This window comes from Salmo trutta, chromosome 36 (genome assembly GCF_901001165.1).
Source record: "Salmo trutta chromosome 36, fSalTru1.1, whole genome shotgun sequence".
NCBI classification, from domain to species: domain Eukaryota; kingdom Metazoa; phylum Chordata; class Actinopteri; order Salmoniformes; family Salmonidae; genus Salmo; species Salmo trutta.
The window spans coordinates 31,072,988-31,098,724 of record NC_042992.1 but is presented as its reverse complement, the minus strand read 5'-3'; the positions used below and the strand labels follow the sequence as shown (position 1 = coordinate 31,098,724).

At 44.0% G+C, this 25,737-nt stretch overlaps 1 protein-coding gene and 1 long non-coding RNA gene across 2 annotated transcripts in view; one reads left to right on the top strand and one right to left on the bottom strand.

Annotated features, from left to right (window-relative positions):
- The window catches only part of LOC115175856 (phosphatidylinositol 4-kinase beta), a 26,534-nt gene extending 2,760 nt beyond the window's left edge, over positions 1-23,774 (bottom strand). The window contains exons 1-11 of the mRNA XM_029735419.1: positions 23,671-23,774; positions 11,447-12,714; positions 2,849-3,076; positions 2,322-2,555; positions 2,093-2,202; positions 1,852-1,956; positions 1,441-1,564; positions 1,222-1,335; positions 834-985; positions 427-559; positions 71-191 (exon numbers count right to left, since the gene is read on the bottom strand). Coding sequence (XP_029591279.1) covers positions 71-191; positions 427-559; positions 834-985; positions 1,222-1,335; positions 1,441-1,564; positions 1,852-1,956; positions 2,093-2,202; positions 2,322-2,555; positions 2,849-3,076; positions 11,447-12,700 — 2,575 coding nt within the window. The 5' untranslated portion in view covers positions 12,701-12,714; positions 23,671-23,774. The remainder of the gene's footprint in view (positions 1-70; positions 192-426; positions 560-833; positions 986-1,221; positions 1,336-1,440; positions 1,565-1,851; positions 1,957-2,092; positions 2,203-2,321; positions 2,556-2,848; positions 3,077-11,446; positions 12,715-23,670) is intronic.
- Positions 22,705-25,683, top strand: LOC115175863 (uncharacterized). Its single transcript, XR_003872114.1, has 3 exons — positions 22,705-22,926; positions 25,299-25,383; positions 25,470-25,683. It is a non-coding gene; the product is annotated as an uncharacterized LOC115175863 (long non-coding RNA).
- The last annotated feature ends 54 nt before the right edge of the window (positions 25,684-25,737 follow it).

Sequence of the window (25,737 nt, the reverse complement as noted above, 5' to 3'; positions counted from 1 at the left end):
AAAGATTGTGTTTGTGGAAAACCACCACAGCATACTGATCATGCTAATACACGGTTTTAGCCAACAGTACCTTGCTGCATGATCTCCACTATTTGGACCACCTTCTCCATGTGTTTGCGAGCAGCGATCAGGCCCTGGAGCATCAGCACCTTGTAGTAGTTGAACATGTCTCCATCCAAGCCTCCCATCACCTGAGAGAGAACCACAGACAAGAGGTTAGTCTTTACACATACAAAACCAACAGGTTATGCAGGCTACTGCAGCTAACCAGCAAACTCATTGTCACTAATAGCGTCTTTGAACACTAACAAAATGTATTTATGCAGATTGTTAGGGAGCTAGTTGTATGATCAATTCCACAGTTTTCCGGTTTACACTTTTATATGACAATGCAAATTTGCATGCAGTAGGATTTATTTGACTCACATCCACAAATTCGCTGGTGAGCTTAAAAGCGGAGGTTTCAAAGCCCAGGTTCCTGGGTGAGCTGGACAGGATGAAGCCAAAGTCAATGTGGATTATGTGGCCCTCCGAGTCCAGGAGGATGTTTCCATTGTGTCTGGAGAAAGAAAGGAGATAAGAGAAGGGATAGGGGGACTGAGTAAACAGTTTAGGAATACAGGAGAGGGTGGGATGTGGTAGTTGAGATCAGACTACAAAAACAGTTTACACAGGCAGCCCAATTCTGACCTAATTATTGGAAAAAGATCAGAATTGTGCAGCTTGTGTAAACGCAGCCAAACAGGCTCAAAGACAAAGGAAGAGGGGAAATGGAACATGCGAGTAATAGAACTAGTGAAACTGAAGAGGGGTGAGAAGGGAGGGCTGCCCACCTGTCTTTAACCTGCAGCAGGTAGCAGATGAGACTGTAGCCGGCGCAGCTCTCCACAAAGTTGCGCTGGGCGGTGAGGAAGGCCTCGTTGGTGTAGCTGCCATGCTCCTGCAGGAAGTAGTCCAGCAGAGACAGCTGGCTCTGCTTCCTCACCTGGAGCACAGAGAAAAGCATTTTGCATAAAATAGCAACAGAGACAGCATTCCATTAGAATTAGCAACTGACACAAAATTCCAGTGCTTGATCAAACCGTTACTAATATTACCAAAATCTTTCATCCCAAGAGGTACAGGACTACAAAGCTAAACAACTCGGCTTGAAGTTATTGTTAGACATCTTTGTCATGAGATCAAGCTCCCAATTGGGTCCATTTAATTCTCTCTGCTCACCTGGTGCAGAGACACAGCGTTCAGCACAGGCTCAATCATCCCGCTGTCTGATGACATCACCAGGATCTTATAGGGCTTGATCCACAGGGGGACGCGCTCCTGCTCCCAGATGGACTGGAGAGGAAAGGGGAGAAGTGGAGCGAATTAGTGAGTGAACGCTAATAACACTACCACAGAGGATTTCTGTGGAATGGGACTCTACTGTGGAGAGTCAAGTACCTGTAGCTGGCTGAGCACCTGGAAGGCCAGTAGCTCTTGCCTCAGATCGTCCCCACACTTCACGATGACCGACAGCAGCCGCCAGTTTGGCAGGTGACCGTAAGGGGAGCCCTCCCTTATCCGCCTGAGGGATGGAGAGAGCGGAAGGAAATAGTAAGGACACAGCAAATGACTTGACAATGTGTTGTTCTTCGCGGAACTAAGGGAGGCGCACAATTGGCACAGTGTTGTCCAGGGTAGGCCCTCATTGTAAATAAGAATGTTTTAACTGACTTGCCTAGTTAAATAAAGGTTAAATAAAAAAATTAAAAAAATAAGTGTGATAGACATGCATCCTCAGTGGGGGATTGTGTATGCCCACCAATTTTCTGTATCTTCTAGTAATTCTATTTTTATGTGCCAATCACCCACCTGACTTTCTCCTTCCAGGGCTCCTTGAGCGCTACAGCAGACGGGTCCTCCGGATCTTTCCGGAACGTTGTGGGGGTGTGGGCCAGGTTCTCTGACAGACGTCGCCTAAGACAAAAGAAACATGTGGCTGTAAAACCACTATCCAGACAATAGCGATGGACCCAAAACGTGAAACTATAACAAGAACCTCTTAAAGAGAAACAAGCTAGCAGAGCAATTCTGGCTGACAGTGACCCTATACCTGATGTCGCCGGCGGCGATGAAGACAGGCTCCTTGCTCTCCGTGCTGGTGATGCTGTCCACAGAGAACTGGGAGATGTTGTCACTGCTACTGGTGTGGCCTTCTGGGAGCTGGAACCATAGAAGGACCCCAGGGTTAAAGTACATTCAAATCTGATTCACTCCCTCCTTCCCTTACAGCCTAGTCATCAAAATGTTACTTGAAGAAGTCACATTGTGCCACACGGTACCTCCACTTCCAGATCGCCAATGTCATCCACGGCCCAGGCCTCGTCGTCGTTGTCGTAGTTGGGCACGGTGGAGAAGCTGCCGGCGCACTGCTCGGCTGTGATGCCAATGCACTCCGGGAGGAGGTTGTCTGCAGAGCGGGCACTGCGGATGCGCGTCTCTGGGATGCGCAGGGGAATGCCGGATGTCTCGAACCTCTCGCACTCCAGCACCTCCACGTAGATGATGTATGGGGCCTGAGAGGAAGGGGAGAATGAAGAGGTCATACTTAGGGACTGGAGTTCTAGACCTATTTTTCTAAGACACATTTAAGCAGGAAGTTCCATTGACAAAGAGCATTGGGGCCCACTCCATTTAAACGCAACGCTCCTCAGGAAATTAATAATAACAAAACTAACGTGTCAAACTACTAGGCCTTCTGGTCACCTTGTTTTTGGAGCCTGTAGTGAGTGAGTGAGTGAGTGAGTGAGTGAGTGTGTGTGTGTGTGTGTGTCTTCTTATACATATATATTACAACAAGTCGCCTCACCTTGTCTTTGGAGTTGAGCACCACGGCCTGTGTGTGGGGCATGCGCACCACGTGGTGGTCGAAGGCTGCAGTGGGCAGCCAGACGCGGGCGGGCAGCTTGTGGTTGAGCTGTGACAGCTCTGAGATGAGCTGCCAGGTCTTCTGCTCCTTGGTGGGCAGTGTGGCCAGCTGCTTTCCGATGCTTATCAGAGACTTGATGAACTCCCTCTGCGGCGTCAGGCGCAGCGGCTACAGAGAGGAGGAGAGAGGCAAGGAGGAGAGTTAGAATCTAGATCAAGACCGATGTCTTTTTGTGTTCTGAAGACATTTACAAGGAGTTACAGCAAATAACAAGTGGCACAACTTTCAGGTCCTTCCTTGAATGACTACAAAAAAAATAAAAAGTCTGAGAAAGGAGGGAGGAAGATGGTATGATGGGAATTGAATGGAGGATGTTTTAGGAGCGGAATCAGAAGAGAACCAAGGGAGGTATAAGACTAAGAATGCATGGACACAGGGAGAAGGAAGCAAATAAATTCAATTCTATGTCAACCCATTGCAGTACCACAATAGTTAAAATGATGGAGTTGAGTGACACCCAGATACCTTGGGCCTTGGAGATGTTTAGTCACAACTTATGGTGTCCAATATTCAATACCATTATAGTAGGTAAAAGTACACTGAGGAAGTTCTTTGTTCTATAGTCCACCTTTAAGGCTACTCTGAAATTAGATAACACCTCAATCATAAAGTTACTATTTAAAAACACTTAATTTTTTGTTTTTATGGAAACAATGAAACAAGCTCCAAGTAGGCTAACATATGGGACGGTTAACATTTTTGTTAAAATACTTAACTCAAGGGGAAAAAAAGGTAGACTCACTGAAATTTGTTGCCACGAGCAGCACTGCAGATATTGAAATGAGCGAGATACAAGACTTCGCTCTCACACAGTCGCACTGCTACAGCAAATCAAAATCATGGTAGCCAGGGGGACCAAAACAGCAGAGAAGTTGAGCCTTGCGCTTCAATACGCCCACAAAATTCACCCACAATGCGGTTTACTTTCTGCATCTACGTCATAACGCTGAGTCTACCTTTAATACCAGCTAAGACCATTTTTGCAACATGAACTACTGCCAGTGGCATGATTGTTGCTTAGGACTACCATGTAAAAGGTGTAAACATTGTGTGTCAACATTGCATGTGACACTGGATCAAGGACAACAACCACCCAAGCCACTGCCTGTTCACCCCGCTATCATCCAGAAGGCGAGGTCAGTACAGGTGCATCAAAGCTGGGACCGAGAGACTGAAAAACAGCATCTATCTCAAGGCCATCAGACTGTTAAACAGCCATCACTAACAGAGTGGCTGCTGCCAACATACTGACTCAAATCTGTAGCCACTTTAATAAGAGGACTTAATAAATAAAAAAAAAGGTATCACTAGTCAGTTTAAATAATGGCACTTTAATAATGTCTACATATCCTACATTACTCATCTCATATGTATATAATGTATTCTATACCATCAACTGGATCTTGCCTACGGCCATCGCTCATCCATATATGTACATATTCTTAATCATCCCTTTACATTTGTGTGTGTATATAAGGTAGTCATTGTGAATTTGTTAGATTACTTGTTAGATGTTACTGCACTGTTGGAACTAGAAGCATAAGCATTTCGCTACACTCGCAGTAACATCTGCATGTGACCAATAAAATTGGATTTGATTTTAAGCTTTCCATTCAAACATGTTCCCATACTAACCTCTCATTTAGTAAAGGTTACTCCAGGTGTCTTTACATTTAGGAGTCTCCCAATTCCAAAAATCCCAGGAGCATTTTATAAAGCAAGTTATCCAATTACAGAGAGAAAACCACCCAAGGGGTTAAAGACCATTGAACTACATGCCAATGTCCATATTAGTATCCTACAGAGAAATCATGCCCAGTGCATACATTTTCTAGTTGGTGTGGACATTGAAACAGAGCCTTAAAAAAGGTGGCGTTGACATACATGGGTTAGGCCTAGGACTGTATTACCGCCACACCGGCAGTCATGAGTCATGACCGCAGTTAAATTCCACGACCATTGGTAATGGTAATCCCAATCCAAAACTGCACAAATTAATGGCGCTGATGGGATTGCCTACCAAACTTGCTAACGGCCCGGAACTCAGCGCTCTATTGTCCCTCTAATCACATCCTGATTGAATTTGTAATAATCTGAATGAGGACAAATAGTGATTGGAGTCAGTTCCCGTTCCGAAATGGACCGGACCCAATATGCATACATTTTTAAAACATCTTCCCGAAAAGACCTAAAGGACAACTGGTCCGAGCCGAGTGAGGGAAGCAGCAGAAAATACAATTGTTTTGATACTTTATTCAACCGGAGCCATGGAGACAGAAGCTGTAGGCTGTTAGTGAGTGGAGAACGTTCAGTGAGTGAGTGTGTGTGTGTGTGTGTGTGTGTGTGTGTGTGTGTGTGTGTGTGTGTGTGAACATGTGAGTAATACACGGGAGGCTCGGAGCACCATGAGCCTGGAGGCACAGGAGGTAGAGACCGCAACCACTTAACTTCTTGCTAGTTATTTATCCTCCCCTCCGATTACACAGTACCTGTCTTGACTGCATCAAACCGAGAGAAGCAAGCTAACTAGGCTAATTGAGGCTAGCCATAAAGTTAAATGCGCTTTTCACCGTCCTACGGTTAGCCTACATATAACTCCACTCAGATTATAGCAGAAATAGCAGCATACCTGTTGGCTTTTGATCATTGTAACCCTTCTCTCATTTCCCTTTTAATTCCATTGATTCCATCTCCCCCTCTACAAATCATCAAGGTACAGAGCTGCATCATGCAGTCTGTTTTGATTTTTAAGACATTCCCAAGTTTATAGGCCTATCACAACTAAATCATGGATTTTATTGTGATGGCTATATAAAATTGATTTGACTTCTTAAAATCTAGATGTTCCAAAGGCACACTAAACATGTTTATGTTAAAAGGTCAATTACCGTGAGACCGGCAGTCATTTGCATGACTATTACCGCCTGACAATTTCATGACCGCCACAGCCCTAGTTAGGCATATTCACAAGCACCGATTTTCCAGGATGAGGAACCCGTATTTCATAGGATTTCCTTGGTCTTTTTGTGTTCACAGGCAAACCACGCAGCTTCCTTTGCGTTCTACTTTTGTAGTCAAATGTCAAAATGCCTTTCCTGTGAAGATGTGTATTTTTCTGGATCATGACCAAACGTCAGACTGCCTGAACATTATTTCCAGTGGACAGGACGTTCTGTTGAGGAAGGGTCCCTGAGTATACCTGGGACCTGATTTCCCTATTCAAACCAATCAACTGTTCTAGACAGAAAAATAACAAAACTGGCAAACCTGGCATCCGCCAAACCCAGATTCGTCCGTCGGACTGCCAGATGGGACGGCAGGTAGCCTAGTGGTTAGAGCGTTGGGCCAGTAAACGAAAGGTTGCTGGATCAAATCCCCGAGCTGACAGGGTAAAAATCTGTGGTTCTGCCCCTGAACAAGGCAGTTAACCCGCTGTTCTCTAGTAGGCCGTCATTGTAAATAATTTGTTCTTAACTGACTTGCCTAGTTAAATAAAAAAAGGTGACGTGTAATTCATCACTCCAGTGAACGCGTTTCCAATGGCGTTGAGCTTTACACCACTCCAGCTGACGCTTGGCATCACGCATGGTGATCTTAGGCTTGTTTGCGGTTGCTCTGCCATGGAAACCCATTTTATGAAGCTCTCGACAAACAGTTATTGTGCTGACGTTGCTTCCAGAGACAGTTTGGAACTTGGTAGTGAGTGCTGCAAGAGAGGACATACGATTTCTACGCGCTACGCACTTCAGCACCCACCACGCCCGGTCTGTGAGCTTGTGGTGCCTACCATTTCGCGGCGCAGCCGTTGTTGCTCCTAGATGTCGCTACTTCACAATAACAGCACTTACAGTTGACCAGGGGCAGCTCTAGCAGGGCAGAAATTTGACAAACTGACTTGTTGGAAAGGTGGCCTCCTATGGCAGTGCCATGCTGAAAGTCGCTGAGCTCAGTAAGGCCATTCTAATGCCAATGTTTGTCTACGGAGATTGCATGGCTGTGTGCCCGATTATACTTTTGGTGCTTAAATGACACAAAAATAGGTTGAGCTACTTGTGTCGCCCTCTTGTGATGCATTTCAGGAGTCTAGCCAAAATGAGCGATTAGCTGCGCCCCCAATAGACATGTAACCAAAGTACACGTTGCTGATGACAACTACCTTGGGGATAGAGTCGACAGGGAGACAGAGCCTGAGGCTTGGGTTACCTGCAGAACACAACAAGGTGTGGCAGAAATACATTGTCTGTGCATTAACGTCAGCAGTAGAGCAGACGTCCTTTGCACCTGTAGTCCAGGTGATTGTTAAACACAGGGCAACGTGTTACAAAAAGGTATTCTAAGGGTGGAGCTAATATGGTGACAACACATAGGCTAGTACAGAGGAGCTGTCTGATAAGGAAGTCAGTCTAAAGACTTACAACTGATTTCACAGCAGTCAAATCAATGTTAAGCATTTGCCTTCCACCGAATGTCTAGATGTCAAAAGTCAATAACGCAGGGCTCGACATTAACGCTTGTTCCGAACGGATACGTAAAACATCTATATAAACACACACAAAACCAGTCAAAAGTTTTAGAACACCTACTCATTCAAGGGTTTTTATTTTTACCATTTCCTACATTGTAGAATAATAGTGAAGACAAAACTATGAAATAACACATATGGAATCATGTAGTAACCAAAATAAAGTGTTAGACAAATCAAAATATATTTTATATTTGAGATTCTTCAAATAGCCACCCTTTGCACTGATGACAGCTTTGCACACTCTTGCCATTCTCTCAACCAGCTTCCTGAGGAAGTCACCTGTAATGCATATCAATTAACAGGGGTGCCTCGTTAAAAGTTCATTTGTGGAATTTCTTTCCTTCTTAATGCGTTTAACAAGGTAGGGGTGGTACACAGAAGATAGCCCTATTTGGTAAAATACCAAGTCCATAATTATGGCAAGAACAGCTCAAATAAGCAAAGAGAAGCGAGTCCAACATTATTGTAAGACATGAAGGTCAGTCAATACAGATCAAGAACTTTGAAAGTTTCTTAAACTGCAGTCACAAAAACCATCAAGCTCTATAATGAACCTGGCTCTCATGAGGACCGCACAGGAAAGGAAGATCCAGAGTTACCTCTGCTGCAGAGGATAAGTTCATTAGATTTACCAGCCTAAGAAATTGCAGCCCAAATAAATGCTTCACAGAGTTCAAGTAACAGACACATTAACAGTTCAGAGGAGACTGCGTGAATCAAGCCTTCATGGTCAAATTGCTGCAAAGAAACCACTACTAAAAGGACAGCAATAAGAAGAAGAGACTTGCTTGGGCCAAGAAACACGAGCAATGGACATTATACCGGTGGAAATTTGTACTATGGTCTAGAGTCCAAATTTTAGATTTTTGGTTCCAAACGCTGTGTCTTTGTGAGACGCGGTGTGGGTGAACGGATGATCTCCGCATGTGTATTTCCACCGTGAAGCATGGAGGTGGTGTGATGGTGCTTTGCTGGTGACACTGATTTATTTAGAATTCAAGGCACACTTAACCAACATGGCTACCATAGCATTCTGCAGCAATACGCCATCCCATCTGGTTTGGGCTTAGTGGGACTATCATTTGGTTTTCAACAGGACAATGACCCAACACACCTCCAGGCGGTGTAAGGGCTATTTGACCAAGAAGGAGAGTGATGAGTGCTGCATCAGATGACCTGGCCTCCACAATCCCCCAACCAAATTGAGATGGTTTGGGATGAGTCAGACCGCAGAGTGAAAGAAAAGCAGCCAACAAGCGCTTACATATGTGGGAACTCCTTCAAGACTGTTGGAAAAGCATTTCAGGTGAAGCTGGTTGAGAGAATGCCAATAGTGTGCAAAGCTGTCATCAAGACAAAGGGTGGCTATTTGAAGAATTTCAAATATAAGATGCATTTTGATTTGTTTAACACTTTTTTGGTTACTACATGATTCCATATGTGTCATTTCATAGTTGATGTCTTCACTATTATTCTACAATGTAGAAAATAGTAAATATAAAGAAAAACCCTTGAATGAGTAGGCGCTCTAAAACTTTTGGCCAGTAGTGTATGTTTACATTGCATCCCACTCTGGGGAAAAAGGGAGCCATCTGAATCCACCAGTGCCCCAGCCCAGCGGCTGTTGCCAAGACAACACGAGGGGGCAGGAAGAGGGAAGTAGTGAGGCAGAGAAGGCATGCTGGGCACTGACAGCTGAGCCCAGACTGTAAACAAAAGGGCCGTTATGCAACACCCAACCTGCACTGCGGGGGCGGTCCCACTCACATTACAGTGCGGCTCAAAATGGTGGACATATTTCACAGCATTCTTCTTCCTCTTCACTGTGATTGGTGCCTCTTGGTTTTTCCTCACTGTTGCAATCCAGCCAGAGGCCAAGTACAAAGATCAAAACAAAGTTAGTCAGTTCTTAGGCAAATAACCAGGACTAACAAGATGGCGAGTGAAGCCTTAGCAATAAGGACAATCAGTACAGTATTTATCAAAGCAAAATGGACTGCTTGCCATCCAACTAGTGATCACTAGTTTCTAAACAGGCGCAACAAGCGAGACTTCCCATAACGCTTGTGAAGCAGACTCTGCAGACCAGACCGGGGGTTTGGCAAGTCAATGGGAGAAGTGACAAATCTATTCTTCGTTGTTATTTAAAAAAAAATCCAAAACATAGATTCGAGCCGAGCATAAGAGGCAGAAACTGTAATTACTACAACCTCGAAAGTGACACGTTTTTATTTTCAACAAAACCAACTTTATATCAAAGGAGTGCCTTTGATTTGACAGCTTGCACGACCGTTAGACCCGATGATGCGTTTCTGCACAGGACCATTGCTAGCTAACGTTGCCATGACATCACCTACTAGCGTGATCGGGTATTTCTATTGGAGAAGCAGTTTCTACCCATCTTTGCTAATAAATCCTAAAGAGCAAAGTCAATAAAATGAAGCGCCCTTGAACTCCTTCGGGCTGTTGGTTGCATTCTGTGGATTGTTATTGTGCCCTACAGGATTCTTCACAGCACCGACACAGATTAAACCGGGATCACTGGCCACAACATCGGCAGGGAGGTTTGATGCAGGCAGAAGTGGGGAAGGGAGGAAAGGAAAAGAGAGAGGGAGAGTGAAAGAGGATATTAGCTGAGAGAGGGATGGGTAGAGGATATTAAAAAGGATGACAAAAACAGGCACAAATAAACAGAATGAAGAGAGGTGGGAGGGGAAACATTGGTAGTAGCAAGATAATGCATAACACAGCAATATGTCTTGGAGTCCACTTGCCCAGAAAGTCTATAATTTTATATATATATATATATATATATATATATATATATATATATATATATTTTTTTTTTTGAAGGCGTGTAACTGTGAGGACAGTACAATATATCAAGGAGGGGAGAGGGACCATCTCTCTGCTCTGGTTCAGGACATTTCCCCATCTAAAACTACCCAATTTTATTTCTCATAAAATAACTGATCCACTAATGAGAGAGAGGGGACTGGCAGAAGGCTGCAAGCCAGAGAAACAGTGAGACTGAGAGAAAGGCCAGACAAGGGGAAGCACAAACTCTCCAACATTCTTTCCCTGTGCACTCAATGCAATCGTAAGGAAACTACAGTCTGAACGTGTCTCTCTTCCAACCAAGAGGCATGGCTTTCATACGATTTACCACAAGGACTATATCACTCGTCAACACTGACAAATCCTGCCCCAACACACAAACATGCTCACAAAAGCGTCTACTAAACAATCCAATGTCTGCAATGATAGAAAGTGACCCATTTTTTCACCATCTCTCCGTTCGAGAGGGACCCACCCTCAACCTCACTCTGACACCAGCTGCAGAGCAATCTGGCTGAGAACCCCAGCCAAAATGGAGAGGGAGGAGACCGCACGCCCAAAACAATAGGGAGGGAACTCTGGAGATGTGGGACAGATGCTACCTAACCCCAACCCCTTTATTAGTTAGACTGAGGGTAGTCTGGCTAGACCATAGAAAGAGCTGGAATAGAGCTCCTCAAGGTCCAACACTTGTAATCCCGGGCTCCCAAAGAATGTTCAATTTTGACAGAACAGTTTTGCCACAAGTATTATAATTGTGAGACATGGAAGATGCAGCACCTGCGAATAATAAAAGTATTGCTGGCACAACACAATCCAGAATGGTTGAACCAAGTTTCCCACAGTGTTATGTAGGACAACTATTTACTACTGACACAGATGGAGAAAAACTTGGGATTCAGGGTAGGGGCTCAGATTCCTCAACTAAAATCCACACAGGGTTTACTGTGCTTTATCATACATAGGGACTATAAAAAGAGAACATGTATGCAACAGGCCTACTATTAAAATACATGATTAAAAACAAAAACATACAAAGACATTCTATACTCCACAACTCTGACACCACTCTCCCGTCCCTCTTTTAGCATGACAAAATATGTTAAGGCACTCACCTCATCGTAGCCGCTTTCCACCTTGGGGTTGCTGGCTGTTCTCTTGAGGCTAGTCCCCAGGCTCGTGCAATGTGTGGCGTCCGACTTGGACCGCTGGTGTGTCCGCTTGGAAGGCGAGAGGTAGGCATCGGCGGGGTTGATTTGGCTGTCGGGGGCCAGGGACGGCTCCATGGTGTGCCGCTGGTGGTGGTGAATGCGGGCACCGACCCACAGCCCAGGCCTGGCATCCGCAGCACCCACACCTTTAGAAGCTGCATGGGGCTTTAGTTCGTCTGAGAGGATTAGCTTGCGCAGCTTGGTGCCGCGTGAGTGGCGCTGGGTAGAGATGTGCATGTCGGAGGAGTAGGCGCCGAGTAGCCATGCCGTCTGCAGGGAGAAGGCAATGCTCTGGCGGCAGCGGTGCACCACGTAGGGCCGGATGGCGTCGGCCATATCCTCGTCCATGTGGACGTACATGTTGAGCAGCTGGGGCAGGTGGAAGTCCACGTCTTCGTCTGAGAAGCTAAAGAGGCGGTTGCCAATGTAGGCCTGGACACCGGGCTCTTTGGACTTGTACAGATAGGACATGGCCATGGAGACGTCGAAGAGCTTAGATTCAAAGAGCCGCAAAAGCAAGGACTGCTTGGCTGCCGCAGAGGACTGGTTGCCATTCTGTTGTTGCGACGGAGGGCATGTCTGCGTAATTTGTCGGGGAGGGTCACACTTTTCGTCTTCCTCTTCTTTAATCGAACCTGTGTCACAAGGCTGTTGTGACGGAGGGCATTTCTGCATTATTTGTTGAGGAGAATAATGTTGTTCTTCCTCTTTAGTCGAACCCGTGTTGCAAGGCTCCATGTATACGGTCCCTTTGGGCAGCCGCCATTGCGGGCTGCACTTTTGCAACAACTCTGGTTCTTCCTCAACCTTCAAGAGTTTTACCTTCTGCAGGACCTCCTGGCAAGCCTTCAAGGCCACTTCAGGATTGATGACCAGGTCCAGCACCACAGCGTCCTCAGATATGATATCCAAAGGAGGGCTGCAGCCCCGCATGCCATCGCTGTCGCTGCTGCTGCAGCCACTGGGGCTGGAGCTTCTAGGACTGGAAGACGACTGGTGTTGGTTGAGGCAGTCCGAGGAGCAGTCTGAGCAGGAGAACGAGGAAGAAGAGGATCCAGGTGAGGAAGGGCAGGAAAATGTGGAGGTGGAGGACAGCGAGGGGCTGAGGTAAAGTGCCTCGATCTGGGCAGGGGAGAGAGACACTTCCATGTCAGCCATGGCAGCAGTCAAATCTGAAAGAAGGAGAGATGAGTCAGTGAACCAAGAGACCAGTGTACAGACAGGGGAGAAAAAAATGACATCACATAGATTTGTTAAGTTATGCTTTGGGCTTGCTCTTGAAGTCATACATACATCATTTTATAATTTTACTGAACAAGACAGTTTTTCGCCATTTGAAAAATGTTATCTGGAATATAAGATGGGTGCCTTTCTCCATGACCAAGTATACTGAACATTTTTTTTTTTTTTTGTTAAATGCAACATGTAAAGTGTTGGTCCCTTGTGTCACGAGCTGAAACAAAAGATCCCAGAAATGTTCAATACGCACAAAAGCTTATTTCTCTCACATTTTTACATTCCTGTTAGTGAGCGTTTCTCCTATGCCAAAATAATCCAGCCACCTAACAGGCGTGGCATATCAAGAAGCTGATTAGCAGCACAATTATTACGCAGGTGCCCCTTTTACTGGGGACAATAGGCCACCAAAAGAATTTGCAATTTTGTCACACAACGCCACAGATGTCTCAAGTTGAGGGAGCATGCAATTGGATATTCCGCCAGTCAGCATGCCACCAGAGCTGTTGCCAGATAATTTAATGTTCCTTTCTCTACCTTAAGCCACCTCCAACATAGTTTGAGAATTTGGCAGTATGTCCAACCGGCCTCACAACCGCAGACCACGTGTAACCATGCCAGCCCAGGACCTCCACATCTGGTTTCTTCACCTGCAGGATTGTCTGAGACCAGCCACCCAGACAGGTGATGAACCCGTGGGTTTGCACAACCGAAGAATTTCTGCACCAACTGTCAGAAACCATATCAGGGAAGCTCATCTGCATACTCGTGGTCCTCACCAGGGTCTTGACCTGACTGCAGTTTGTCATCATAACCGACTTCAGTGGGCAAACGCTCCCCTTCGTCAGCCACTGGCACGCTGGAGAAGTGCGCTCTTCATGGATGAATCCCAGTTTCAAATGTTTTTTTTTTTATTTAACTTCTTTGGGATCTGGGGGCAGTATTGAGTAGCTTGGATGAATAAGGTGCCCAGAGTAAACTGCCTGCTACTCAGGCCCAGAAGCTAGGAAATGCATATTATTAGTAGATTTGGATAGAAAAAACGGAAGTTTCTAAAACTGTTTGAATGTCTGAGTATAACAGAACTCATATGGCAGGCAAAAACCTGAGAAAAATCCAACCAGGAAGTGGGAAATCTGAGGTTTGTAGTTTTTTAAGTGATTGCCTATCCAATATACAGTGTCTGTGGGGTCATATTGCACTTCCTAAGGTTTCCACTAGATGTCAACAGTCTTTAGAACGTTGTTTCAGGCTTCTACTGTGAATGGGGAGAGAATAAGAGCTATTTGAACCAGGTGTCTGAAAAAATGCCATGAGCTCAGTCACGCGCACGGCCATGACAGCGAGCTGAGTTCCTTTTCATTTCTGAAGACAAAGGAATTGTCCGGTTGGAATATTATTGAAGATTTATGATAAAAACATCCTAAAGATTGATTCTATACATCGTTTGACATGTTTCTACAAACTGTAATGCAACTTTGACTTTTTGTCTGGACTTAGTGCATGCGCCTTCTGCATTTGGAATAGTGAACTGAACGCGCGAACAAAAATGAGTTATTTGGACATAAATATGGACTTTATCGAAACAAAACAAACATTTATTGTGGAACTGGGATTCCTGGGAGTGCATTCCGATGAAGATCAAAGGTAAGTGAATATTTATAATGCCATTTCTGACTCCACAACATGGCGGGTATCTGTATGGCTTGTTTTGGTGTCTGAGCGCTGTACTCAGATTATCGCACGGTGTGCTTTTGCCGTAAAGCTTTTTTGAAATCTGACACAGCGGTTGCATTAAGGAGAAGTGTATCTTTAATTCTATATAAAACACTTGTTTCTTATATCAACGTTTATGATGAGTATTTCTGTAAATTGATGTGGCTCCCTGCAAAATCACTGGATGTTTTAGAGGCAAAACATTACTGAACATAATGCGCCATTGTAAACTGAGATTTTTGGATATAAATATGAACTTTATCGAACAAAACATACATGTATTGTGTAACATGAAGTCCTATGAGTGCCATCTGATGAAGATCAAAGGTTAGTGATTCATTTCTCTATTTCTGCTTTTTGTGACTCCTCTCTTTGGCTGGAAAATGGCTGTATGTTTTTTTGTGACTAGGTGCTGACCTAACATAATCATATGGTATGCTTTCGCCGTAAAGCCTTTTTGAAATCAGACACTGTGGCTGGATTAACAAGAAGTTAAGCTTTAAAATGGTGTATAATACTTGTATGTTGAAGAATTTTAATTATGAGATTTCTGTTGTTTTGAATTTGGCACCCTGCAATTTCACTGGCTGTTGTCAAAGTGGGACTCTAGCCCACATATCCCAGAGAGGTTTAAACTAGGCAAGTCAGTTAAGAACAAATTCTTATTTACAATGACAGCCTACCCCAGCCAAACCTGGACCAATTGTGCGCCACCCTATGTGACTCCCAACCACGGCTGGATTCGAACCAGGTACTGTAGTGACACCTCTTGCACTGAGATGCAGTGCCTTAGACCGCTGCGCCACTCTGGAGCTCCTCAGACGAACTGTACCAGGCAGATGGCAAGCAGTGTGTATGGCGTTGTGTTGGCAAGCGGTTTGCTGATGTTAACGTCGTGAACAGAGTGCCCCATGGTGGCGGTGGGGTTATGGTATGGGCAGACCTAAGCTACGGACAACGAACACAACTGCATTTTGAAAATCGATGGCAATTTGAATGCACAGAGATACCGTGATGTGATCCTGAGGCCCATTGTTGTGCCATTCATCCGCCGCCATCACCTCATGTTTCAGCATGATAATGCACAGCCCCATGTTGCATGGATCAGTTCACAATTCCTGGAAGCTGAAAATGTCCCAGTTCTTCCATGGCCTAAATACTCAGACATGTCACCCATTGAGCATGTTTTGGATACTCTGGATCAACTTGTACAACAGTGTTCCAGTTCCGGCCAATATCCAGCAACTTTAGACAGCCATTGAAGAGAAGTGGGACAACATTCCACAGGCTACAATCAAAACCCTGATCAACTATGCGAATGAGATGTTGCGCTGCATGAGGCAAATGGTGGGCATACCAGATACTGACTGGTTTTCTGGTCCACGCCCCTACCTTTTTTTTAAGGTATCTGTGACCAACAGATGCATATCTGTATTCCCAGTCATGTGACATCCATAGATCAGGGCCTAATGAATTTATTTGTAACTCAGTAAAATCTTTGAAATTCTTGCATGTTGCATTTATATTTTTGTTCAGTGTATTAACAAATCTAGTTCAGAACATTTACCAAAATCAATTCACAAAGCATGCAGTCCAAATCAGCATAAGATCTACTGGGTCACAAGTTCAGCCTTCCAGACATCTGTGATCACACTCATGCTAGAACCAAGTCCAAAGCCATGACAAACAGTACTCTACGCAGCTGCACTCCCAAGGTTTCCCAGAGTGGGTCTGAGCCAATTCATTAAAAAGCCTCGCAGATGTGCTTTGAGGCCCTTTCCAATTCCTGGGCGAATGGAAAGGATTAGAGCGTTACGCAACCAGGCAGATTCACCGCATTTATTGAAGGGGAGAGGATGGTACTTATGTGACAGTGTCCATGACAGCATTTCCATTCAAAACGTCTGGGAAAGTAAGCTCAAGATTTCACATCCATTGTGTGTCCATCATTCATAAATAGAAATGTCAGGCCAACAAAATGCTAGTAATTTTCAGCAAACATCTCTGCTAAATCTAGGGTTTTGCCTTAAAATACTATTATCTAGTATTTAATTGGAATTCAAGGGGGGGCTAAACGATGGAGGTTAAAACCAGGCCTTTTTGGTTGGATTTCAGTAATGAGAATTTGGGGTGAAATGTACAAAATTCTGGCAAAAATGTATTCAAAATAAGACACTGTGCCATAAACTAGGAATCAGTCTTCAGAATTATAGTGGTTTGTTGCAAATACATCATGGTATTCTAACAGAACGTGCTACTGCCATTGTTAAAACTGGTTTCATGAGAATCACCCGCACGCGTGTCCTTCAACAGGTTTCAGCATGCCGTCAGCTACAGGGCTGGAAACTGTGTGTACATGTGTGCAATAGTTCCCTATTTATACCACAGGTCTGACCAACAACAGTGAAACAGATGATAAATCACTGATTTTATCTGTACCTTCAAAGTTTGACACTTATAACCGACTGAAAGTGGACCTATGACTTCCACGTCATCCCAACCGCGGAGTAGACCTCCGTTTGGATTCAAAGTTTGATCAACTATAGACTCTGGGCAAATACTGAAGCATGTTTAACTTATTAGAATGGGAATAGAGCCTACTGTCAGAAAGTATTTTGAGTCGTGTATGCCCCGGGTCCCTTTTAGAACGCATGTCACGTGGCTTAGCGAGCTCTTTCCGGTGAACAATCCTCCTTGAAAGCATGTAGCCCTAACTACATATCATTTGTCTCTCTATAGAAAAAAGGCAGTTGCTGAAGACCTAGGCCTACCAATAAAAAACAGCATATGGCTCAGGTTTACTTACACCCATTTAAAAAAAAAAGATTTGCATATACACTGTAGCTCTTAAAGGTTTAGTTGGGTTGTAGACCTATTAAGATTGAGCCTACGTAGCCTTGCTCTCTCAGATACAGTTTACTTTGTAAGACAGCCTGATCCTCTCAGTCACCAGATCTAATTACACTACATGACCAAAATGATGTGGACACCAGCTCGTCGACCATCTCATTCCAAAATCATGGGCATTAACATGGAGTTGGTCCTCCCTTTGCTGCTATAACAGCTTCCACACTTCTGGGATAACTTTCCACTACATGTTGGAACATTGGAAGCAAGTCCCCGCAGCATTCAGCCACAGGACTATTGTATGGACCCCGCTTTGTATACAGGGGCATTGTCATACTGAAACAAGAAAGGGCATTCCCCAAACTGTTGCCACAAAGTTGGAAGTACAGAATTGTCTAGAATGTCATTGTATGCTGTAGCATTAAGCTATCCCTCCACTGGAACTAAGGGGCCTAGCCCGAATCATGAAAAACAGACCCAGACCATTATTCCTCCTCCACCAGACTTTACAGTTGGCACTATGCAGTCGGGGAGGTAGCGTTCTCCTGGCGTCCGCCAAACCCAGATTCGTCCTTCCGACTGCCAGATGGTGACGTGTAAATTCATCACTCCAGAGAACACGTTGCCACTGCTCCAGAGTCCAATGGCGGCGAGCGTTACACCACACCAGCCATCGCCTGGCATTGCATAGGGTGATCTTAGGCTTGTGTGTGGCTGCTCGGCCATGGAAACCCATTTCATGAAGCTCCCAACGAACAGTTCTTGTGCTGACGTTGCTTCCAGATGCAGTTTGAAACTCGATAGTGAGTGTTGCAACCGAGGACAGACAATTTTTATGCACTACGCGCTTCGGCACTCAGTGGTCCCGTTCTGTGAGCTTATGTGGCCTATAAACACATCCTAGACGTTCCCATGTCACAATAACAGCACTTACAGTTGACTGGGGCAGCTCTATTAGGGCAGAAATTTGACAATCTGACTTGTTGGAAAGGTGGCATCCTATGACGGTGCCACGTTGAATGTCACAGAGCTCTTCAGTAAGGCCATTCTATTGCAAATGTTTGTCTATGGAGATTGCATGGCAGTGTACATCTGTCAGCAACGGGTGTGGATGAAATAGCCAAATCTACTCATTTGAAGGGGGGGTCCACACACACACACATACACAATGTTGTGTAGAGGTTGTTCTCTCCAGCGATGTCTGTCCAAAGGTCCCATCCCTGCGCTTTCAGAGAATCAGAGTGCACTGATACACCACAGCTAAGCTGAACAGTTTGTGGCATACACATTGCCATTCCAGCCTCAACTTTGAGAGAACACAAGTAATCTACTTCCCTCTCAATGCCTGTGTTTTAACATTTAGCCTACATGTTAAGCACAGACCATAATACAATATTCTGACACTCATTTCAGGCCCCAAGAACACATTGTGATATTAGGCTAAGCCTGTTCTTATTACTACAGCTTTAGAGTCAAAGGTATAGGCTAGGCCAAGCCTAATTCATTCAGCCAACGAATGTTGTTTTAGAAGCCGATCTGAGATTAGCACACAATGGAGATTGACTTCCCATGCCTAGAGTATCAATTAACAGTGACACGTGCCCAAAGCTCTGATTTGGTACTGATAAGATTACACATTGACCTCCAATGACATTCCCACAAATGTTACTACAGCACAGAAAGCTCTTCATTTTTTATTGCTCAGAGATATGGATAGACCTACCTAATATTTATTCAGATAAATGTTTAGCCGACTTTACAAGCTGTAAACCTAGGACACGACTCATTCTTGTGGGATGTGCTTGATGTTCCGATTTCATGAGTGATATGCCAGTTGACACCATCAGAAATTCTTTGTGGAATTTCAGGAAGTAAATATTTACAGCAATTTAAAAAAATAAAAAAATTTGTTAAAAAAAAGTACACTTCGACAAGTGAAGGCCATGCGAGGCTCTGTGGCTCTAATGGTTGCACACTCGGCCAACTGTATAACACAGCACAGATGAGACACGGTCACGATTAAAACAAACACTATGAAATAACGGAGCCCGTGCCGGCTCCTCCAGGCAGGGGATGGGACGATGGCTTCCAGATGTGAGGTTTGGAGGATGTAAGAGTGGGCGTCTGCCTCCTTTCTTCCTCCACACAGCTGCTGCACTCTGCAGGAAATTGGTCTGCTGCGCCACAGAGCAAGTCAAATACAGTACAGGCAAGAGAGCCTACAACAAGTAGAGAGCCTACAACAAGTAGAGAGCCTACAACAAGTAGAGAGCCTACAACAAGTAGAGAGCCCACAACAAGTAGAGAGCCCACAACAAGTAGAGAGCCTACAACAAGTGTGTGTGTGAGCATGTCATAGTCAGAGGCAATGAGAAAGTTATTTACCAGACCAAAGGTTTGAGGCAGATTTGCACTTGATAATTATGAGGACTCATGCTGTACCTCCGTTTCTCATTTAAGGAAAATATTACAATTGCCAACTGGGCTGGAGATATTTGCAGGTAAATGTAGGCCAAACCATGGCAGTGGACCACTTGGCCTTCAAGTCTATCTAATGTGGCCTCTTAATGTGTTATGCACAAATAGTCACTATGTGCCAGCCTGAATGGCCTTTATTGTGGTTGGGTGGTAAAGGCTGGAGTGAAATGCAGGGTGTTCACTGTTACCAATCTCACTCCAAACACAAACGACATCTGACCTAGTTGGACTGACCAACCAGCGATGTAGCAGGAGGAGCCCATCTGCTGTCCTTCCCTCCTGAACGCCAACCCTCCGTTATCAGGAATCTACAGTTGTACACTGGCTGAAGACAGAATTTCATCACCCCTTAAAACAGCATGTAAAAACTTGCTGGAAAACGACCATTCCACTGACCCCGTAACATACAAAAGCTTGTATGTATAAGCAGAACATTTTCACTGCCACAAATTAAGGCATTTAGAGAAGGTGAAAATGAGTGTGACAGGTGGTCCTGTGTAGCTCAGTTGGTAGAGCATGGTGCTTGCAATGTCAGGATCGTGGGTTCGATTCCCGCGGGGGACCAGTATGAAAATGTATGCACTCCCTACTGTAAGTCGCTATGGATAAGAGGGTCTGCTAAACTACTAAAATGTAGGCGAAACAGAATTTCAGCCTGTATTTACCATCTTTAATTTGTTTTCATGTTTCATTTATATAGTGTGGACACTGGACAGTCAAAATAACAGGAAGGGCAGTCAGAGGGGTGGAATATCAAGCGCACAAAGCCCTACATCTCTCATGTGCCTGTTCATTATTTAATGAGGTAGTGGCACACTGGCACACCCAGGCAGAAAACACTGATTGGGGTCTCGCTTGCTCTCTGAAACTGTGACCAGCAGGATCAGTTGCACACTTCAGTCTTTCCATCAGAGCACAGATGGTAAAGTTCCTCTGCTATAGCAGGGGAGTGAGTAATCTGGCACTGGTTCAAATCATGATCTCTCACACATTATGACTTCACCAAGAACATCCCCTGGATATTAGAAGACCTACATTGAATAAACTGAATGATATTACATGCCGTTTTAGAGTGGGAATGTGTGGTTGTGTCGTCAATAAATCAACAAAAACCCTCCAACACACATCTCCAGTAGGCAGCTTGTCCATATCGGTCTAGCCTAGTAAGATCTGATTCAAGAGAAGCGAGCAACCGAACAGGAAGAGAACTGGCTGGCTTATTCTTTTAAATGACTCTTCCGTGCACTTCCTTATACTTACTGTCCTTTTTTGTATTTCCCCTGTTTTTGTTCTATTACATTGTTATTGATTACTGCATTGTTGGGTTTAGCGTTTACAAGAAAGGTATTTCACTGTACTTGTGCATGTGACATTAAAACTTGTGCTCTTGAAATTCAGTGTTCGGTTGAACACAGATGGGCAGGTATACAATACCTGAACTAAATGTCACACTGTCACCAGGCTAATACAAGTAATGTTTGCAGTGAACTTGGTCTCTCTTGTCTGGATAAAACACAATCCTGATGGTACACCATTTTGGTTTTTCTTTTAGGGGACATGGGTTGGTATCAGAGTGAGTTGAGTGGTCGGGAAATCACGTTCATCGCTCATGGAGCAGTGCTTACACACCGCTCCACCGCTCCGCAACAAAAAAAACGTTCCTAGCGCAAATGGAGAAAAATTACTTCTGCTCCATTCATTAAAAAAAAAGAAATCACAATTTAACCAACACCCATCTAGTTGTGTGACTACCTGGACATACCATTTGGTTTTGAAATAATGAAACCAAACTACGTGATTTGAATGAAAATTATTTTAATAAATATGAAAGGGTGAATGTATGAAGCAGTCATTTCAAATAGGCTACATGTCGTATTAAAAAGCATATAAACACTAAATTGGTCAGGAGCCAGACGAAGCCTAAGGAGGAACGAAAATGAATTATTATTTAGGCTATTTTCTTCAAGGCTACAGCCTACAAAGAAATACATTGTGAAGCATTTGCGAGTGCGACACAAGACTGGTAGGGCCATTTAGTTGTATTAAATCCTTATTAGTATATAAAATGTACATGTGCTGTGACTTCGAATTAAATACAAATTAAATGAAAAATGCATTATTAGGTTCAGTCTACAGCGTCTTTGCATTAATTTTTTAGAAACACAAGTTAGGCCAGGCTCATGCGATGGAGTCTGGAGAGCAGGCCAGCAGCGGCAATAATATCCTGTCCACATCCTTGCCAGGTGAGCAGAGAAAGAGCTATTCATACACGTTTTGTTTAGGCAAAATAACCCAATCAAAACAGAAAGCGGGAATATGCCATGGCTATTGGGCCAAAATAAAGTATGGCCTGCCTATTGTATAGATAATAGAACAAAAATGAAGTAAACTTTTAAGCGATCAGATTTTGTGTTTATAAATACTTTGCTACAATGACACAGTTAGTTATCTACCCACCTAGTTCCTTTCTTTTAGTATGTGCAAGTAGCAAGTACACCATCATGCTTTCGGGATATGTGCATTTTCTGATCCCACAATGATTGTTTCGTTGTGGACACTACATCACTGCTCTATCTTGGTCCTCATCTTTGTAAATCACCTTGATTTTGGACCTGTGTGTTTTTATCAGTTTCTTTATGAAAATATTTAGTGAACTCCATGACGAGTAGCAAAAGCAAGGGGCTATAGCAGTATACAAGCAGACTACAAATGCATGCTGGCCGGGCATGCCCTGAAGTGAGCGCTACTTGGAACGGCCGAGAGCCGTCGCTCCAGGCTTTGGAAATCTCGCCCAGCGCTCCAGTCAAAATGGGGGCACGCTCCGTTCACATACTCTGGTTGGTATTGCAAATGCTTGGTGCACTGGAAGATAAACCACCTGAAAGGGAATCCGTTTGCTTGGACATGACCAAGGGAACAAAGTGCATTCTCTATTCTTCAGTTACAAACGACCAGGCAAATAATCAATTGACCCAACTAGGAGGAATGATGACATCTCCATGAAACTGATAGGAGGGGTCCATTCTCGAGCGTTAATGATGGACAGTGGTGACGTCTCGTCCTGGGTAAAGTGTCAAGAGGCACGTGCAGTTCAAAACAGCACTAAGGTAACCATCCGGCATGTTACACTCCTAAACCGGCATTATATCGTTTAATTACATAGACGATAACTGACTTTATTGCTTAACCAGTTAGCTATTGGCTATAGCCAGAGAGGAATAAGCGAAACCAATAAACTATAATATATACACTATGGAGATTTAACTTAGGCAATGTTCTAGTTTAGTAGCTATCAAGGCGTGCCACAACGCCATCGTCGTTACACGGTCACAGTAGCTAACGTTACCTATCAAACCATCAAAAACCACCACACCGGAGAATGACTAGCGTCCTAGCTCTATTCAATGCCCCGTCTCCGTCATAAATACGTTGTTTAGCTGGATGTTCACAGAAGGCCAGTTCAACAATATCTCACATTATCCTGTTTTTCAGGCACTAACGTTAGCTAGCTGCGTGAGAGAGCCAGGCTAGCCGCCCCCATAGCCCAGCACTTCTGCTAACTAGCTACCACTTCAATATCCTGAATGCTATAAATATTAGGCTGGATTCTTCGAAATCACGGGCTTCAATCTCCCGTCGTAAAAAAAAAGACAGATCCATTCATATTGGTAAACTCAAAAAGAGCGCATAAAGGCTGGTTTCTCTGACTGATTTGCTCGCTAACGTTACTGCGTCGCCCAGGAAGAGAAAACATTCATTACTAAACAGACCAGCTGGAGCAACAAATACTAGTTGTTGAACACTAACGTTAGGTAAGTAAATTAATTAAATACATTTTTTAAAAAACGTACCTTCTTGACAAACAATGTCGATTTTAGGGTCTCAATCAACCCATTTGATTTGTAATTCCATTTGGAACGACTCTACCTCCCCAGCTCGAATCTCATTCTGATGCTGCGCACATTCCGAAAGAAATGCCTTCCTCCAGCTGACGGATCCGCCTCAAAATATGTAAAACAACTGTTAGCGTTATCACATCAACAGGCAGTGAATCTGAGCATAATCACATCAACGGGCAGTGAATCTGAGCATGATCACATCAACGGGCAGTGAATCTGAGCGTGATCACATCAACAGGCAGTGAATCTGAGCGTTATCGCATCAACGGGCAGTGAATCTGAGCGTTATCGCATCAACAGGCAGTGAATCTTTGCGATCACATCAACGGGCAGTGAATCTGAGCGATCACATCAACGGGCAGTGAATCTGAGCGAACACATCCCTTGGCATGAAGCCAACGTATGATGCGTCAATGGTCCTATCTTTTCAGTACCAAAGTCATACATACATAAACCCAAATGATGGTTTATGGTCTCTACTTTACATTGTGTGATTTGAAAAATAGAAGCTCAGAATAACCAATGTTGGAAATAAATAACATTGGAATATCAACTTGCTATGTCACAACTTTCTCCAAGACTCAACCTAGAATAAAATCATGAGTCTTTGGAATCTTCCCAACTGAGTTGTGTGACTTCTCTAAGTGTAACAGGAAGATTTTATATTTGTCTTGTGCACTCACTGAGTTAATTTGCATATGTCCTGGCAGTGGAGTCTGGTGGGAGGAGCTATAGGAGGATGTGCTCATTGTAATGGCTGGATTGGAATAAATGGAACAGTATCAAACACATCAAAGATAGGGGAACCACATTTTTGACTCAGTTCAACTAATTCAATTCCAGCCATTACAAAGAGCCCGTCCTCCTATAGCTCCTCCCACCAGACTCCACGGTCTGTGCATAGTATGCCACCCGGTGGCCAATGTGGGAAGAGACACCATTCCTTGGCCTGAACCCTCATTTCCCTTTTACTGCACTGTGGTACAGTAAAATCACTGGCACCAGTAAAACGGGTGAATTTCTGTAAATTGGTTGATCATTGGGACCAGAAAGTGCATTGTGGTACACTACCCAAACTACAAGCAAATGAATAGACAATACATAACATACCTTTCATAATTCAGGGCTGCGATTCTGAAAATACTTTGTCAGGGGGAAAAAACACATTTTGGGACCCTTAGCCACTGTGGCCAGGCAGAGCAAACTTCAATTCAATCATTGATTTACCTCTTGCCAATAATTGACTGGATTTGACTCATATGACTGTAGAATCTCCTTACTCTCCAGTGATAGCATCTGGTCTGGAAGATCTTAATATGAGTTCCGAGATTAGGAAGAGCTCAAAGCAAAGGCCTCTTGAACATATTTGTTTATATATATCCTGTATATATAAGTACAAACAACAAAGCAGAAATTTAACACAAATAAACCTGAACAGCTCTATTGCCTCAATGGCCCTCCCTCTCTTAAAGTCCTACTCCAGTCTCCTTTTCAGCTAATTTATCACCTGATTTACCTAACAAAAGTCACAATAGGTAGTGGGGGAGGCTTTCCTCTTACGTTCTCTATTGCTTCTCTAGCTTTCCTCAAGCAAGCTGGGGAGGCCGATGACATCAGAGGGCACCGTCAGACCAACTCATTGAAGTTTATGCTTGTGTAAAAAAGGTAACTATTTTGCTCAAAACATATTTTTTCACCCTTAATTGTTTGTAGATTACTGTCTTTATATGTGGGATATTGTTTTTCAACAGGAAAAGAAAAACAATAGCTGGAGTGTGTCTTTAAAGGGGCAATCTGCAGTAACTACAGTACATCGATTTTTGGATTTATAAATTAATTATACATACCCATTCATTCTAGGAAGAATATAACTTCCCACTGGGCACAGACGTCAAATCAACGTCTATTCCATGTTGGTTCAATGTAATTTAAATGAAATGGAAACAGCATTGATTCAACCAATTTGTGCCCAGTGGGTTATAAATGAACGCATTGAACTTAGTTCAACTGTCATACCCC